This window comes from Trachypithecus francoisi, unplaced genomic scaffold, assembly GCF_009764315.1.
Source record: "Trachypithecus francoisi isolate TF-2019V2 unplaced genomic scaffold, Tfra_2.0 Lachesis_group3, whole genome shotgun sequence".
NCBI lineage: Eukaryota > Metazoa > Chordata > Mammalia > Primates > Cercopithecidae > Trachypithecus > Trachypithecus francoisi.
Window position 1 is genome coordinate 45,445,661 of NW_022681468.1, and position 18,609 is coordinate 45,464,269.

The window sequence follows — 18,609 nt, forward strand, 5'->3', positions numbered from 1 at the left end:
GTCAGGCTGGTCTGCGAACTCTCGACCTTAGGAGATACGCCTGCCTTTGCCTATGAAAGTGCTGGGATTACAGGCATGAGCCACCGCACCTGGCCCGTGCCCACTATTAATGAATATTTTGGCTGGCGTATTAGTAGAATTAGAGCCAGGTGAAAATATTGTATAGACTCAAACTTGGAAACCTGTTTTATCCTTAGCACCACCCGTGGAATGAAGGAATTCCCGGTGGGTCACTTTGAATATCACTGGATGGCAATGAATGGGCAGTAGGGCAGTAAAAGAGGAGGGAAACAAAACAAGGAGGAAAACTGAAGAAATAAACAGGGAAGCACACCATTAGGTGTTAGCTATCCTATTGTTGCAGTTACGATCCTGAGGTAGCCTAATTTCCACCTCTACTTAAAGAGCTGTTAATACTTTAGATACAAAGAGGGTTTCTTTTTAATAATACTAAGATCAAGTCACTGTGTGTTGAGGTGGTAGATGTTGAAAATAAGTTTCCTAGTCTTATAGGATCTGTCCCCAACTTCTGTGGTCCTGGCAGTTTATGTGAGCCTCTGGGGTCTGTTACTAGAAAAATACCAGAAATGTGGACTCTCAGGGAGATGAGGAAATTTAACATGCTGGTGCTCTGAGGGAGCGCTGAGGGAACTCTGAGGGCTTGAGGAGAAGGGATGTTGTGTCTCCACCAGGCGGGGGTAGGTGGGTGGGTGGGTTAGACAGGGAGAGAGAGCTGACGCCAAGCACCCACTCACTGTCTGCTGCTGCTTTGATTCATAGGTGTGGCAGGTGTTTCCAGTGCCATGGACCACACCTTCTCAACAATATCAAAAGATGGAGAAGGATCATGTTACACATCTCTGATTTCTGACATCTGCTATCCACCTCAGGAGGATTCTACATATTTCACTGGAATTCTTCAGAAGGAAAATGGCCATGTCACCATTTCAGAGAGCCCTGAGGAGTTGGGTACACCCGGCCCCTCCTTAGCTGATGTGCCTGGGTTAGAGTCCCGTGGCTTATTTAGTTCTGATTCTGGAATAGAGATGACTCCTGCAGAGTCCACTGAAGTGAACAAGATCTTAGCAGACCCTCTGGACCAGATGAAAGCAGAGGCCTATAAATACATTGACATAACCAGACCCGAGGAGGTGAAGCACCAAGAACAACATCACCCCGAGTTGGAAGATAAAGACTTGGACTTTAAGAATAAGGACACTGACATCTCAGCGAAACCTGAAGGGGTCCGTGAACCTGACAAACCAGCTCCTGTGGAGGGAAAAATCATCAAGGACCATTTATTTGAAGAATCCACATTTGCTCCGTACATAGATGATCTCTCTGAAGAACAGCGCAGGGCTCCTCAGATCACCACCCCTGTCAAAATCACACTGACGGAAATAGAACCTTCTGTTGAAACCACTCCCCAAGAGAAGACCCCTGAGAAGCAAGATATATGTCTAAAGCCAAGTCCTGACACAGTCCCCACTGTCACTGTCTCGGAGCCTGAAGATGACAGCCCAGGATCTATCACCCCTCCATCTTCTGGAACAGGTAAAGGCCCTGTTATTGCTTGATTTAGGAAAACCTAGCATATGGAAATCTCAATCCCTAAAACAAATATTAAGGAATGACAATTTTCATTCAATATACTTTACTATCTGGGCCCCTTAAATTTCATTTGGTTTAACTAGTTTAATTCATATTCAACGTTTTCAATTTGTTGCTGATTGTACAAAGGTTGCAGTCTGGGATTTCTCCTAAAGTCCTATCAGGTTTTCTTTGTAAAATATTTTGTTCTTTCTTTGAGGGGAGATGTTAGGATGACATATGGGAAACATTAAAATCCTCATGCAGCCCTGCTGTCCAGAGCAGAGAATGCAGTACTGCCTGCTTCTCAGTTAGCCTTCCGCTAGGATCTGGATTGTCTTAGTCTATTTTGTGTTGCTTATAACAGAATACCTAATACAGGGTAATGTATAAGAAACAAAATTTATTTCTTAACAGTTCTGGAGGCTGGGAAGTCCAAGGTCAAAGGAGCGCTTCTGGTAAAAGCTGTCTGGCTTGCTAGTGGGGACTCTCTGAAGGGTCCCAAGTGGGTGCAGGGTGTAACATGGTGAGGGGGCTGAGCATGCTAACATGTTGTGCTCAGGTCTCTCTTCTTCTTATAAAGCTACAAGTCATATTTTCATGATAATCCATTAATCCATTAACTCTTTAATCCATTACTCCATGAGTGGGTTAATCCATTCATGAAGGCAGAACCTTCATAGCTCAGTAGTTCATAGTCCATAGCCTCTCAAAGGCTCCACCTCTCCATACTGCCACATTGGGTATTAAGTTTAAAGATGAGTTTTGGAAGGGACATTCAAACTATAGCACAGGTCTCTTGGAGACATTATGAGGAGAGCACACTGGCTGTTCTCTCTAGACTTCCTGAAGCACCTCGGCCGGGGCATTTAACACTCCTGCCCCTAGCTCTAAGTCTGTACACTTAAAGGGAAGGAAAAAGTGGACTTCTGGATCTTTTAGGGGTGGCACAGGCAAGAAGAGGAAACCTGAACAAAGCAAACTCCTCCCTTCCCCTTTCAGTCTCAACACTGTCATTTTGTATCTCTAGTTTATTGAAGTTCTGCATATAATTTTATTTTTGAAACAAAAAGATGTACTTCATTAAACTTTTTAAAGTTTAGACTTCATTAGGCCATGGTCTTTTTCAATTTGAACATTCTCCTACTGTGACTCAAGGCAGGATATTAAACAGCACTCATGCATATTCTCTCAAACACAAAGCGGACCTCTTATATCCCTGGCTAAAGGCCAGAGAGGTGGCAGGAAACTCCTCACCCCACCCTGTGCCACCCTCTTCTCTCCAGCCTTTGAATCTCCACCTCTCTTGAATGCCCATGAGGCATCAGATGAAGAGGACAGTGACAGGTCCTCAGACCTTCCCCTGACCCTGGTGACCGGCATTCTACCATATCCCAAAGAGCTTTGGTATGCATCTCAGGTGAAAGAGCTTCTAGTAAACTCTGAAAATGGAGCCAAAGCCTGTAGAGGAGGAGCGATTGCTCTAAACCCTGATGGTATAGTACAAATTCAAGTGTTGGAATAGAACAGAATTAATGAAAGTTCCTCCTATCTTCTTTCCCTATAGATTTTAGCATTAATTCCTTCTCCCCAAAGTTACTTCAGACTCATTCAACCATAAAGCTCCAAGTGTCTTAACGATTCACTGCGCCAAGTCCCTGATTTTGAAATTCACTCAGCAATCACTTTCTACTTACTTTCTTTTGGTTGGGTACTCTGTGAGGCATGGGTGATGGGGAATTAACGAAAAATAAAAAACAAAGAAAAACCAGTCCCTGCCTCCAGGGGGCCAGATGACCAAGCAAACAGTCCCAGTCCAGTGTGCTTGGTGTTCTGAGAAAGGGAAATGTATGGTGCTGAGGAGCCCTGGAGTCCAGCAGCTCCCCCAGGTGAACTGGGACCACAGGTGACTCTCAGAGGGATAGGAGGAAACAAACAGGTGAAGGGAAGGGAAAGGTGCCCTTCCAGTGTGAGGAGCTGCATGGACATGGAGTTGTGAGGGCCCAGTGAACTTCACTTAAGATGTAAATTGAGATTTGGGTAGTAATGACAAATCAGAAAACCAAGGCTCCAGGTGGGTTAGATACGACTTGCCCCTGCCTAAAACACGAGGTCAGAACATAGCCGAGTTTCCAAGCTTCCTTGTATTCTTTCTGGCAATGCGTAGTAAAACTCTTCTAGTATTTCCTGCCATAAAGATACTTGATGTTCTGAAGATGTAAGTTATAGAGTCAGCTATGTTTTACAGAGCTCCAGGGTTGTCCAGTAGTCAGTCCAGAAGAACTTCAGCCAGTCCTCAGGAATAGTGAAATGCCCTAGCACATATAGGTCTAGTTACACAGCACACGCTTCATGTAAAAATTACAGTTTGCAAAGACTTGACAAAGGATCCATTAATTTTTAGGGAATTTCCATTTTTAAGTAGCCATGGCCCAATGGGGTTCTGGAGAAGGTTCAGGAGAAAACAAAGGCAGATCTGGCTCACATGACATTGGAGTTCTATGATGTTGGGTTGCCCACTTGACAGTGTGGGGTTAGGACAATGATTGTCTCTGCAGCTGCAATCAAGTAAACATTCCAAGCAAGGCTTATTCAGGAAAGAGAGAACGGCCCATTACACATTCTCTCCTGTGTTCAGCTCCTCTCTATATATACATCCCACATAAAAATACCAGAGTCATATGACAACAGGTAAGAATGAAATTAACAGAAAGAATCAGCTTCTCACTGAAGCCTTTCTCTCTGCCCTTTTTATCCTGTGAGGTTTCTGACCCCCTTCCCATCTTCTTGTGACCCCTGGCACCACGTGACACTGTGCCCATAGACATTAGAGGATATGGGCTTTATTACATCTGTTGAGTCTTGGGTCACTCAGCCATTTCCCGTGGCAACAGATAAAATAAAAATTGAGAATTACACATAATTGTACATAGAAACTGAGGGAAAAGAAAGCATGTTAAGCAAAAAGTAGTTCTGTTTATCATTGTTTAAATATATTCCTTAAATAAGGAAATTATCAAATCTGGAGAATAACTGAAGAGAAATTCTAATTTAGGTTAGTTTTAGCCACAGATGCTAATGTTTAAGCAAGGTGTCTAATATATTTATATTTTTCCCAATTCCAATGGATTATTCCGTTTTGTAACGTTCTCCAACATACTTACCTATTTTCACTAAATAATATACACTGAGGTGGAGAGACGAGAATTCTTACAGCTGAAATACTGGAAGTCTCTTTTAAGCCAAGATCAGTCACGAAAAAAGTGAAGCAATTTAGGAAAACGTAATAAATGCCCTGATGCAACATACATTGACCAGGAGCACCATGTTGTTTCTGACACAAACACCAAGAGGCGTATTATGATGGTCCTGGGTGTTATGTGAGCTATTAGCCTCAAAAAGGACAATAATCAGGAAGTCATCCTTAAAACACCCCAGTTTCCCTCAAGAAGAAATGAGCAATTAAAAGTAAATCAATTTAAATTTGAAAATTACCATTGCTATTTCCTTGCATTGATGGGATCTGTGATTCTCCTACCCATTTTTAAAATTCATTCTTTTGTTCAAAAAATATTTAGAGTGACTTCTATACATCAGACATGCACTGGCCACTGAGACATTGTAGTAAATAAGATGTACAAGGTCCCTGCCCTTGTAGAGCTTACCTGCTAGTCAGAGGAAACAGGCAATAAAAAACAAACCCATAAATAAATAGTGTAATTTCACAGTGTGAGCACTATGAAGATTGATAGAGGGTTGGGTGTGAGGGGGCCAAGGACTGCCCCTCTAAGGAGATGACACGTGAACTGAAATCTGAATGAGGAGAAGGAGCCTACAGTTCAGAGAGGGGCTAGGAGGTACCTCAGGTATGGGGGAATAGCAAATGCCCAGGCCCTGAGTCTCTATTATATGAGAACTGAAAGGGGGCCAATGACACAGGGGAGGAAGACGGAAGTGGGGCAGAGAACACCCTGGACAGGTAGGCAGGGCCGAAATCGTGGGGAAGGAGTTTGGATTTTGTTCCAAATGCAATTGGAAGCCATTGGAAGGTTTTAAGCTGAGAAGTGACATCATTTATTCATTCATCTATTTATTTAAAAAGTATGTGTTGACCATTTACTCCACGTCAGGCATTGTTCCATTACTGCCAGGACTCACGAGTGAGGGGTGCCTCACAAGAAAATCCTGGCTGCATGGGGCTTACCATCTAGTTGAGAAGACATACACACAAATAACCAAATATATAATATAATATCAGTTAGTTATCATGGTTATGAAGAAAAATATAGCAAGGCAAAGTGTAAGGGAGTGGTGGCGGTGGCGGTGAGGAGAGGCTTCTTCGAGGTAACAGCTTGAGCAGACACTGAATGGAGTAAGGGAGCAAGTCATGTAGCTATCTGAGGAAGAGAGGCCAGGCTGAGGGGCCTCCCAGTGCAAAGGCCCTGAGCTAGGAACATCTTGTCTGTTCCAGGAGCAGCTGGAAGGCCAGCATGGCTGGAGTAGGGGGGAGGAAGGGAAGTGTGGCAGGATCAGACTTGGGTTTTCAATCGATCCTTCTGGATGCTACATGGAGAATGAGTCAGGAACAAAAGGAGTCCTAATACCAGCATCATTCACAGTTGGACACTGGTGTTTGCAACTTGCTAAAATAGCCCATATTCACCTTTCCTTTTATCCCTCTCAATTATATCATTATAATTATCATCACCAGCAAACACATCACCCTGGGGTGCCTTTCTTACCTTCTCAATTTTCCTATTTTAGCTGATGATTTTAGGTGACTGTTTCTAGCTTTGCAGTGTCAGTCTTGATACATAGTAACCAGTATCTTAGACGGCCTTTGAAACTGTTGAAATTTTAAACAAAGATATGGAAACTTCTGTTTTGTTCTAAAATTTTCCCTGATTACTCCTATCATTTTGTTAAAAGTTGTAGTTTCCCTTAAGAACATAGGGCAGTATCCATAGGAGCTATGAGTCCCTTCTGACTTATGGTAAAGGTGGATTATTTTTAAGATAGCACCTTCACTTGCTCAAGATGGAACTCCTCAGACCCTTTTCTCCTCCACCCTGCAGCTGCCTGGAATCATCCTTACTCTTGAGTAAATAAAGCAAGACCCTGGGCCTTCTTTTTCTGAATGCACTAACATAGTAGTTTTCAACTGGAGGTAGAATTGCCAGATAAAACACAAATAGGTATGCCCTATACTAAAATAATTTCATTGTTTAGCTGACAGTCAAATTTAACTGAGTGTCCTGTATTTTTATTTCCTAAATCTGCAGCCCTAACTGGAGGTGACTGTTAGAATCACACATGGAATTACATCCAGACCTACTTCCTCTAAGGCAGAATTTCTGAGGGCAGTTTTGAGCTACACACTTGAATAAGAGCCCCTGTTGTAAAAATTTGAGCTGTCTCTCACATGAGTGCTATTTATTGAGTACCACCTGTGTGCCAGGCACTGTGCTGGGTGCAAGGATATGATAATGAGCAAACACAACTTGGCTGTACTTTACTCCCAGGGCACTTTCAGTCTGAGGTCAGGGAGAGTGGGGAAGGGTGAAAGGGCAAAGGTTAATGAAATCATCACACAAACATACAAGGCTGCCTAGGGGCTCCCAGTTGTGCAGAATGAGTGGGCACTAGCCTGTCTCCAGAACAACGCAGCATCAGGCCAGCTGGCACAAGGGTGGGCTGCTCTGCCATGTGGCCTCCAGGAATATTGTGCAAGCAGAAATTTCCTCAGTCCTAGCAGTTTAGGTGGTTAGACAGAGGCCTCTGCATGTGAAACCGGAAAGATGTGTGCCTCAGAAAGGGAAGAACCATCCAAGATAAGAATTTTCTTCCCTGTCCCTTCAAACAAGCTCATTGTTCCCCTGTTCATTTTATTCACTCAGGCTCACCATTTCTGTGTAGCTTTTGAAACCCCTCTTTTTCTCATTCACCACATGTATCAGACCCCAAGTCAATGATTTCTCTCTTTTCTCTTCTCTTTTTCTCCTCTTTCTATCCTATGGCCACCACAACTCATACCTCCAGTTGTCATAATTCAACAATTGCACTATCCTGTTAATGGGTTATCCTCCTTCTACTTCCCTCTTTTTTTTTTTTTTTGAGACAGAGTCTTGCTCTGTTGCCCAGGCTGGAGTGCAGTGGCATGATCTCGGCTCACTACAACCTTAGCCTCCCGGGTTCAAGCGATTCTCATGCCTCAGCCTCCTGAGTAGCTGGGATTACAGGTCTCCGCCACTACGCCTGGCTAATTTTTGTATTTTTAGTAGAGACGGGGTTTTGCCATGTTGGCCAGGCTGGTCTCCCCCAAACTCCTGACCTCAGGTAATCCACCCGCCTCAGCCTCCCAGAGTGCTGGGATTACAGGCGTGAACCACTGTACCTGGCCTTCCCTCCCTTTTAAGCTCCTCGTAACCCTTCCAGGGTCCACTAATGCCTACCTGATAAAAGACTGACTTTTTTTTTCTTTTAAGCTCAGAGGTACATGTGCAGGATGTGCAGGTTTGTCATATAGGTAAACACATGCCATGGTGTTTTGCTGCACAGATCATTCCATCACCTAGGAATTAAGCCCGGCACCCATTAACTATTCTTTCTGATGCTCTCCTTCCTCCCCCTTCACCCTCCGACAGGCTCCAGTGTGTGTTGCTCCCCCTGAATGTGTCCATGTGTTCTTATCATTCAGCTACCACTTATAAGTGAGAACATGTGGTATTTGGTTTTCTGTTCCTGCATTAGTTTGGTAAGGATAATGGCCTCCAGCTGCATCCATGTCCCTGCAAAGAACATGATCCTGTTCCTTTTTATGGTTGCATAGTACTCTATGGTGTATGTACCACATTTTCTTTATCCAGTCTATCACTGATGAGCATTTGGGTTGGTTCCATGTCTTTACTATTGCAAATAGTGCCGCAATAAACATACATGTGCCTGTATCTTTATAATAGGATGATTCCTATTCCTTTGGGCATATACTCAGTTATGGGATTTATGGATCAAATTGTATTTCTGCCTCTAGGTCTTTGAGGAATTGCCACACTGTTTTCCACAATGGTTGAACTAATTTACACTCCCACTAACAGTGTAGAAGCATTCCTTTTTCTCCACAACCTCGCCAGCATTTGTTGTTTTTTGACTTTTTGGTAATAGCCATTCTGACTTGTATAAGATGGTACCTCATTGTAGTTTTGATTTACATTTATCTAATTATAAGTGCTGTTGAACTTTTATTCATGTTTGTTGTCTGCTTGTATATCTTCTTTTGAGAAGTGTCTGTTCATGTCCTTTGCCCAATTTTTAATGAGGTTTTTTTTTTTCTTGTAAATTGCTTGAGTTCCTTGTAGATGCTGGATATTAAACCTTTGTCAGATGCATAGATTGCAAATATTTTCTCCCATTCTGTTCTGTTCACTCTGATGATAGTTTCTTTTGCTGTGCAGAAGCTTTTAGTTTAATTAGATCCCATTTGTCAATTTGAGCTTTTGTTGCAATTGCTGTTGGTGTCTTTGTAATGAAATCTTTGCCCATGCCTATGTCCTGAATGGTATTGCCTAGATTTTCTTCTAGGATTTTTATAGTTTTGGGTTTTACATTTAACTTTTTAATTCATCTTGAGTTGATTTTTGTACATGTGTAAGGAAAGGGTCCAGTTTCAATTTTCTGTATATTGCTAGCCAGTTATCACAGCACCATTTATTAAATAGGGAATTCTTTCCCCATTGCTTGTTTTTGTAAAGTTAGTCAAAGATCAGATGGTTGTAGGTATGTGGTCTTATTACTGGGTTCTCTATTCTGGTCCATTGGTCTATGTGCCTGTTCTTGTACCAGTACCATGCTGTTTTGGTTACTGTAGCCTTGTAGTGTAGTTTGAAGTCAAGTAACATAAAGCCTCCAGCTTTGTTATTTGTCTTAGGATTGTCTTGGCTATTCTGGCTCTCTTTTGTTTCCAAATGAATTTTAAAATAGTTTTTTCTAATTCTGTGAGGAATGTCAATGGTAGTTTACTGGGAATAGTGTTGAATCTGTAAGTTGTTTTGAGGATTTGGCCATTTTCATGATATTGATTCTTCATATCCATGAGCATGAAATATTTTTCCATTTCTTTGTGTCATCTCTGATTTCTTTAAGCAGTTGTTTGTAGTTCTCCTTGAAGAGGTCCTTCACATCCATTGTTAGCTGTATTCCTAGGCATTTTATTCTTTTTGTGGCAATTGTGAGTGGGAGTTCATTCATGATTTGGCTCTCTGCTTAACTGTTGTTGGTGTATAGGAATGCTAGCAATTTTCGCACATTGATTTCATATCCTGAGACTTTGCTGAAGTTGCTTATCAGCTTAAGAAGCTAATGGACTGAGAAAATGGGGTTTTCTAGATATAGAATCATGTCATCTGCAAACAAAAATAGTTGGACTTCCTCGCTTCCTATTTGAAAACAATTTATTTCTTTCTCTTGCCTGATTGCCCTGGCCAGAACTTCCAATACTGTGTTGAATAGGAGTGGTGAGGGAGGGCATCCTTGTCTTGTGCTGCTTTTTAGTAGGAATGCTTCTAGCTTTTGCCTATTTAGTATGATATTGGCAGTGGGTTTGTCATATATGGCTCTTATTATTTTGAGGTATGTACCTTCAATACCTAGTTTATTTAGAGTTTTTAATATGAAGGAATGTTGAATTTTATTGAAGGCCTTTTCTGCATCTATTGAGATAATCATGTGGTTTTGTCTTTAGATCTGCTTATATGATTAATCACATGTTTTGATTTGCATATGTTGAACCAAAGTTGCATCCCAGGAATGAAACCTACTTGATGGTGGTGGTTAAGCTTTTTGATGTGCTGCTGGATTCAGTTTGCCAGTATTTTATCGAGGATTGTTTCATCAGTGTTCATCAACAATATTGGCCTGAAGTTTTATTTTTTTGTTGTATCTTTTTCAGGTTTTGGTATCAGGATGATGCTGGCCTCATAGAATGAGTTAGGGAGGAGTCCCTCCTTTTCAATTTCTCTGGAATAGTTTCAATAGAAATGATACCAGCTCTTCTTTGTACCTCTGGTAGAATTCAGCTGTAAATATCCCTGGTCCTGGGCTTTTGTTTGGTTGGTAGGCTATTTACTGTTGTCTCAATTTCAGAACTTGTTACTGGTCTATTTAGGGATTCAATTTCTTCCTGGTTCCGTCTTTGCAGGGTGTATGTCTCCAGGAATTTATCCATTTCTTCTAGATTTTCTAGTTTATGTGCATAGAGGTGTTTAGAATATTCTCTGATCATTGTTTGTATTTCTGTGGGGTCAATGGTGATATCTCCCTTATCATTTCAGATTGTGTTTATTTGATTCTTCTCTCGTTTCTTCTGCATTAGTCTAGCTAATGGTTGATTTAAAAAGAAATTAAAGAAAAACAGCTCCTAGATTTGTTTATTTTTAAAGGGTTGTTCATGTTTCTGCCTCCTTCAGTTCATCTTTGTTCTTGTCTTCTGCTAACTTTGGGGTTTGTTTGCTCTTGGTTCTCTGGTTATTTTAGTTGTGATGTTAGGTTGTTAACTTGAAATCTTTCTAGTTTTTTAATGTGGGCATTTAATGCTATAAATTTCCCTCTTAACACTGCTTTAGCTGCATCCCAGAGATTTTGATATGTTGTCTCTTTGCTCTCCTTAATTTCAAAGAACCGCTTGACTTCTGCCTTAATTTTATTATTTACCCAAGAGATTCAGGAGCATGCTGTTCAGTTTCCATGTAGTTGTGTGGTTTTGAGTGAATTTCTTAATCTTGAGTTGTAATTTGATTGTGCTGTGGTCTGAGAGACTGTTTGTTATTATTTCATGTCTAATATTGTCATTGGGGTGTTAAAGCCTCTCACTGTTATTGTGTGAGAGTCTAAATCACTTTGAAGGTCTCTAAGAACTTGTTTTATGAATCTGGGTGCCCACATGTTGTGTGCATATGTATTTAGGATAGTTAGCTCTTCTTGTTGAATTGAACCCTTTACCATTATGTAATGTCCTTCTTTATCTTTTTTGGTATTTGTTGGTTTAAAGTCTGTTTTGTCAGAAACTAGGAGTGCAACCCCTGCTTTATTCTATTTTCCATTTGCTTGGTAAATTTTCCTGCATCCTTTTATTTTGAGCCTATATGTGTCTTTGCATGTGAGATGGGTCTCCTGAAGACAGCATACCGATGGGTCTTGGTTCTTTATCCAGCTTGCCACTTTGTGTCTTTTAATTGGGGCATTTAGCCCATTTACATTTAAGGTTAGTACTGTTATGTGTGGGTCTGATTCTGTCATCACGATGCTAGCTGGTTATTTTTCAGACTTGTTTATGTGCTTGCTTCATAGTGTCACTGGTCTGTATATTTCAATGTGTTTTTGTAGGGGCTGGTAATGGTTTTTCCTTTCCATATTCAGTGTTTCCTTCAGGAACTCTGGCAAGGCAGACCTGGTGATAACTAATTCCCTCAGCATTCGCTGAAGGAAATAAGATCCATTTCAGACAGGAAATGGATCTTGTTTCGCCTTTGCTTATGAAGCTTACTTTGGCTGGATATGAAATTCTGGGTTGGAAATTCTTTTCTTTAGGAGTGTTGAATATTGGCCCCCAATCTCTTCTAGCTTATAGTGTTTCTGCTGAGAGGTCCACTGTTAGTCTGATGGGCTTCCCTTTATAGGTGTCCTGGCCTTTCTCTGTGGCTGCCCTTAACATTTTTTCTTTCATTTTGACCCTGGAAATTTTGATGATTATGTGTCTTGGGGATGATCTTTTCATTGATTATCTTGCTGGGGTCCTCTGCATTTCCTGAATTTGAGTGTTGGCCTGTCTTACTAGGTTGGGGAAATTCTCCTGGATAATATTCTGAAGTGTGTTTTCCAGCTTGGTTCTATTCTCCCCATCTCTTTCAGGTACCCCCATTAGCTGTAGATTCAGTCTCTTTACATAATTCTATATTTCTCAGAGGTTTTTTTCATTCCTTTTCTTTCTTTTGTCTCTATTCTTGTCTGCCTGTCTTATTTCAGAAAGATACTCTTCAAGGTCTGAGATTCTTTTCTCTGCTTGGTCTATTTTGCTATTAATACTTGTGATTGCATTGTGAATTCCTTGTAGTATGTTTTTCAGCTCTAGCTGGTTGGTTCTGTTCCTGTATAAACTGGCTATTTTGGCTGTCAGCTCCTGTTTTGTTTTATCATGATTATTTACTTCTTTGTCAATGGTTACCACATGTTCCTTTAGTTTAGCAAAGTTTTTTTATTACCCACCATCTGAAGCCTAATTCTGTCGTTTCAGCTGTCCCAGCCTCAGCCCAGTTCTGAGCTCTTGCTGGGAAAGTTTGCAGTCATTTGAAGGAGAAGGGGCACTCTAGCTTTTTGAGTTTTCAGGGGTTTTGCATTGATTCTTTCTTATTTTTGTGGGCTTAACTACCTTCAGTCTTTGAGGTTGCTGACTTTCAGATGGGGTTTTTATGGGTTTGTTATTGTTTTTGTTGTTGTTTTATGTTTGTTCTTCTTTTAATAATTTGTCCACTCCGTTGTAGGGCTGCTGCGGTTTTTTTGGGGTCCACTCCAGACCGTAGTTGTCTTGGTTTTTCCCATACCTGGAGGTATAAGCAGTGAAAGTTGGGAAACAGCAAAGATGGCAGCCTGCCTCTTCCTCTGGAAGCTCCATCCCAGGGGAGTACTGACCTGTTGTCAGCCTGAATGTGCCTGTAGGTGGTGGCTGGAGACCCTGGTTGGGAGGTCTCACCCAGTCAGGAGGATGGGGATCAAGGGCACACTTAAAGAAGCAGTCTGGCTACCTTTTGGTAGGGCAGCTGTGCTGTATCCCTTCAGCCCCAATTGGTTTGGGCTTTCCAAGCCCCACAGGCTGGACCAGCTGAGAAGCCTGAATGGCCAAAGTGGCAGCCTGTCCTGTCCCTCAGGCACTTCACCCAGGGAGAACATGAACAGGGGTGCACAGAGATGCCAGCTGGGAGGACCCACCCTGCAAGGAAGAGTGGATTGTGTCCCACTTAAAGAAGCAGTCTGGCCATGCCTCAACAAAATAGCTATGTCATGGTGAGGAACTGCCTCTGCCCCTGTCAGCTTGGACTCTCCAAAGTCCACAGGCTAGAATGCCAGCCCAGAGGGAGCCCCTCCCCTCCTCTGAGCACTCCATCCCAGGGAGAGATCAGAGCTCTGTCCCTAATATGTGCCAACAGATGTGGCTGGAGGGTCCAGCTGGGAGGTCCCGCCTAGTGCAGAGGAATGGATGGCAGCTCTGCTTAAAGGAGCAGTCTGGCCAGCACAGTGGCTCATGCCTGTAATCCCAGCATTTGGGAGGCCAAGGTGGGCGGATCACTTGAGGTCAGGAGTTCCAAGATGAGTGTGGCCAACATGATGAAACCCTGTCTGTACTAAAAATACAAAAATTAGCCAGGTGTGGTAGGGCACCCCTGTAATCCCAGCTACTCTGGAGTCTGAAACAGGAGAATTGAACCTGGGAGGCGGAAGTTGCAGTGAGCAGGGATCGCACCACTGCACTCCAGCCTGGGCAGCAGAGCGAGACTCTGTCTCAAAAGAAAGAAAGAAAAAAAAAATCTGTCTGACCACAATCTGGCAAAGCCCCTATGTTGTGCTGTTGGGGGGACCCTTCCTTCACTGGACCATTTGGACTCTCCAAAGCCCACAGGCTGGAATGGCTGAGTTGACCAAACTGCAGAGATGGTGCCCCCCACTCCCACTGGGGCTCCATCCAGTCTCAGGCAGGCTCTACCCTGTTGCTGGTGGCTGACTGGAATTCCAAGCCAGTGGGCCTTATCTTGTGACGTACCATAGAAGTGGGGCCCACAAAATGGCACTGCTTAGCTCCCTGGATTCTGCCCTTTTCCTAGGGGTATGTGTGGACCTCCCACCTTGTGTAAGTAGCAGGCACATTTGTTGGGGGATCCTGGGGCTGGAGTATGCAAAGCTCCTGGATCTCTGTGCATGCCTGAGCAGCTGCTCTGCTAAGACTCCACATAGGTCTGTGTGTCGGATCCAAGGCCCTGGTGGCATGGACTCATAAGGGGATCTCCTGATCTGAGAGTTGCAAAGATCCATGGAAGAAGCGTGGTTTTCCGGGATTACACAGTCACTCACTGCTTCCCTTGGCTGGGAGGCAGGGGGGTTCCCTTGGCTTTGTGTTGCTCCTGGGTGGACTGTCACCCCGCCCTGCTTTTCTTTATTCTCCATGTGTTGTTTCCCTAATCAATCCCAGTGGGAGAACCTGGATATTTTAGTTGAAGGTACCGTATTCATTTGCCCCTTTCGTTCCTCTCCATAAGTGCCAGGGACTGCAGCTGATTCTATTCGGCCGTCTTGACCCCTCCATTTGCCTATTTCTTCAGGATTGACTTTTAAACTAGTTTTCAGGGCCTTCCATGACCAGGGGCCTGCTTCCATTTTCAGTTTCATCAACCCTGCATCATTCCCAACAATACTCCAGTTAAACATTTGACTTTGTCCTTCTTTGAGCAGATCCCTTCCTTTTTCACCTCCATATCTTTGCTTTTGGAGTTCACTCTTGGACAATGCCTGCCTTTCAAGGTTCTATTTGTGCTCCAAGATCGATTCCAGTGCAGCTTCCTCAATGACCTCCTCTAAGTTCCTCTAGAACGTTGTACAGCACAATTGCACCTAGCCCATTCTGTTTTGTTTTCTTCTTATTCTCTGGGAGAGGCAGGGAATACTGTGAGTCATAAACATAGTAATGGTAATTGGGACCTAGTGATGGTGGAAATGGGTAAAATCACCTTGAGATGGACTGGAGTAAGAAGAGAGCCTAGGGAAGAACTCTGGGGGAGACCAACATTTCATATCTGGAAAGAGATGAGATCCAGGAGAGCTAGGAGGAAAATCTGAAGAAAGTAGAGTTGCAGACAACAAAGGAGGAGTGGGTAGTATGTCAAATACTGTTGAGAAGTCAAATAAGATGAGAACTCAAAAGTGATTGGGAAGTTGCCAGTGAACTGAGACAAGTGGTAAGGGTACAATCCAGAGTGAAATAATGTATTCACTAGAATTCAGGTAAATCCCAAAATCTTGGTGGCTTAACATAATAAAAGCATTACTTTTCCCTCGTAATACAGACCAATGTTAGTTCTCCTGTAAGTTTAAATTGAAGGCCAAGCTTCCTTCTGTTTTTTTTTAAACAGCTTTATTGAGATATAATCCATATACTATACAATTCATTTAAAGTATACATTTCCATGGTTTTTAGTATATTCACAGAGTTGTGATCCATCACTGCAATAAATTTTAGAGCATTTTATTACCCCCAAAAGAAACCCTGCACCCCCTTTTCTCACCCTCCAAATCTCCTTACTCCCTACAACTACTAATCTACTTTATTTCTCTATAAATTTACTTATTCTGGACATTTCATATGAATGCAATCACATAATATGTGGTCCTTTGTGACTGACTTATTTCACTGTTTTCAATATTTAGCCTTGTTGTAACACATATCAGTACTTCATTCCTTTTTATGTCTAAATAATATTCCATTGTATGGATATATTACATTTTTATTTATCCATTTATCAGTTGATGGATGTTAGATTGTTTCTACCTTTTCTGGCCATTATGAATAATGCTGTTATGAACATTCATACACAAGTTTTTTGTGTGGACATATACTTTCATTTCTCTTGGGTAGATATCTAGGAGTGGAATTACTGGGTCATATGATAACTGTATGTTTAAATGTTTAAGGAGCTGCTAGGCTTTTGTCCAAAGCAGTTACAACATTTTTCATTCCCACCAGCAGTGCGTAAAGGTTCCAATTTCTCTAAATCTTTGCCAGAACTTGTTTTTATCTGACTTTTTGATTATAGCCATCCTAGTGGGTATGAAGTGGTATCTCACAGTAGTTTTGGTTTGCATTTTTTTGGTGAATAATGATGTTGGGCATATTTTCATGTGCATTTTGGCCATTTGTAAATTGCCTTTGGAAAACTATCTATTGAAGTTCTTTGCCCATTTTTAATTGGCTTGCCTTTTATGATTGAGTCATAATAGTTTTTTGTATATTCTATATATGAGTCCCTTATCAGATATATGATTTGCAAATATTTTCTCCTGTTCTATTGATTGTGCTTTCACTTTCTTTATGGTATTCTCTGAAGCACAAAAGCACAGTATATTAATTTTTCTTTTGTTGCTTCTGTTTTTGGTGTCATATCTGTGAAATGATTGTCTAATCCAAGGTCATGAAGATTTACTTCTATGTATTCTTCTAGAGTTTTATGATTTTAGCTCTTATATTTAGGCTACTGACCCATTTGAAGGAAATTTTAAAATGTGACATGAGGTAGGGGCTTAATTTCATTATTTTGCTTGTGGTTATCCAGTTCACTTTTCCTCTCCTTCTCATGTTCCAAAATATAATTTGCCACATCTCAGACTGCATCCCCCTTTTAAAAAGATGTAGCATGATATAGTGTAAAACACATGAAATAGACAGGCATTCAAATTCAGGTCAAATACTTTCTAACCATCTAGTTATATCATCTAGGGTCCTAGCAGGAAAAAAGTGACACACTCAAAGGTTGTGACTGAAGAGAGTTTAAAGAAGGGGCTAATTACAGATGTGTAAAGATGGCCAAGAAAACCAACAAATGATGCCAAAGCCTTAACATTAGGGAGGTGTTACTACCCCTAGACCTAAAGACCAAGAGTAAGGAACAGCATTCTTGAAGCCTGCTAAGAGCTGGAACTTCAGAAGCAGCAGGGGGTATAAATAGCTCAACATCTCCTTCATCCCAGCCCTCAGGCTTCCTATTGGCTAAAAACAACCAGGAACCAGAGGGACAGAAATCCTGGGTAAGCCTTCTATATAGGTCAGCCTCTCAGAGCACAGGAGAGGGCAGAGAAAGGAATGGATCCAAGCAGGCAAAGAGAGAAAACCACTACAGTGACCTTGGACAAGTAGCTTAATCTATTGTCCCTAGACCCTAAGTTCCATATGTAAAATGCCTGGCACCCAGCAGAAGATGCTGCTGCTACTGGCAGTGCTCTGGAGGTACAGAACATTTCCTAATGTGCACCACTCCTTATCTTCTTTCTCAGTGCTCTAGACAACCATTCAGAAGTAAACTGGTGAAGCTTTTACACTTTTCCGCTGTCTGAAATTGTATCAAACAACTATGTGTACAGCTTATTAAGGAACTAACTCCTGTAAAAATAGAGTTGGGGATCATAAAATAAATTTTTAAAAACAAGAATCATATGAGAGATAATGAAGTAGTTGTTGTTTTAAGTTACTAAAAAAGGGGGGGAAACCCATAGATCATATCCTTCCTCTGCTTAAAGCCCTCCAATATCTTCTAATCTCACTGAGAATAAAAGCCCTATGAGATCCTACATGATCTGCCCGCCACTCCCCATGTCACTGATCTCCTATTTCTTAACTCCTTCACTTTGCCCAGACACAATGGCCTGCTTATGATACCTGGGAATCAGGGCAGCTCCCACCTCTGAGCCTTTGCACTGTATGTTTCCTCTGCATGGCGTGCTTTTCCTCTGGATATCTTCATGAGTCACTCTCTCACCTGCTTCAAGTGCTAAATGTAGGTTACTTTCTCAATGAGGCCTATACGGACTCCCCTGTTTAAAATTGCAAACTCATCTCCACCCTGACCCAGAACTTGTGTTTCCCTTACCCTACTCTACTTTTTTCCATAACACTTAACATCTTCTAACATACTATATACTTTACTTATTTACTATATATATTGTTTGTATATTGTGTTTCCTCCACTAGAGTATAAGCAGAAACTTTGTTACCGGTTTCATTCACTAATATATCCCAAGTGTGTAGAAAATGGCCTAACACATATTAGGTTCTCAATAAATAACAGATGAATGAATATGGATAAAGAATAAAATCAATTCGATTCATAAAGAATTAGGAAAATCTAAAATGTTTTATCCATTGGTGTTCTCCCACAGTCCTAAAGCCACAGATCCCTCAAAGCTTTGGATAAATGCAACTAGTTATTGCTA

General features: G+C 41.8%; 1 protein-coding gene across 1 annotated transcript in view; it reads left to right on the plus strand.

The window, feature by feature from the left end:
• The window catches only part of RTN1 (reticulon 1), a 281,316-nt gene that overhangs the window by 125,359 nt on the left and 137,348 nt on the right, over positions 1–18,609 (plus strand). The window contains exon 2 of the mRNA XM_033187862.1: positions 781–1,554. Within this exon, the coding sequence (XP_033043753.1) occupies positions 781–1,554 (774 nt within the window). The remainder of the gene's footprint in view (positions 1–780; positions 1,555–18,609) is intronic.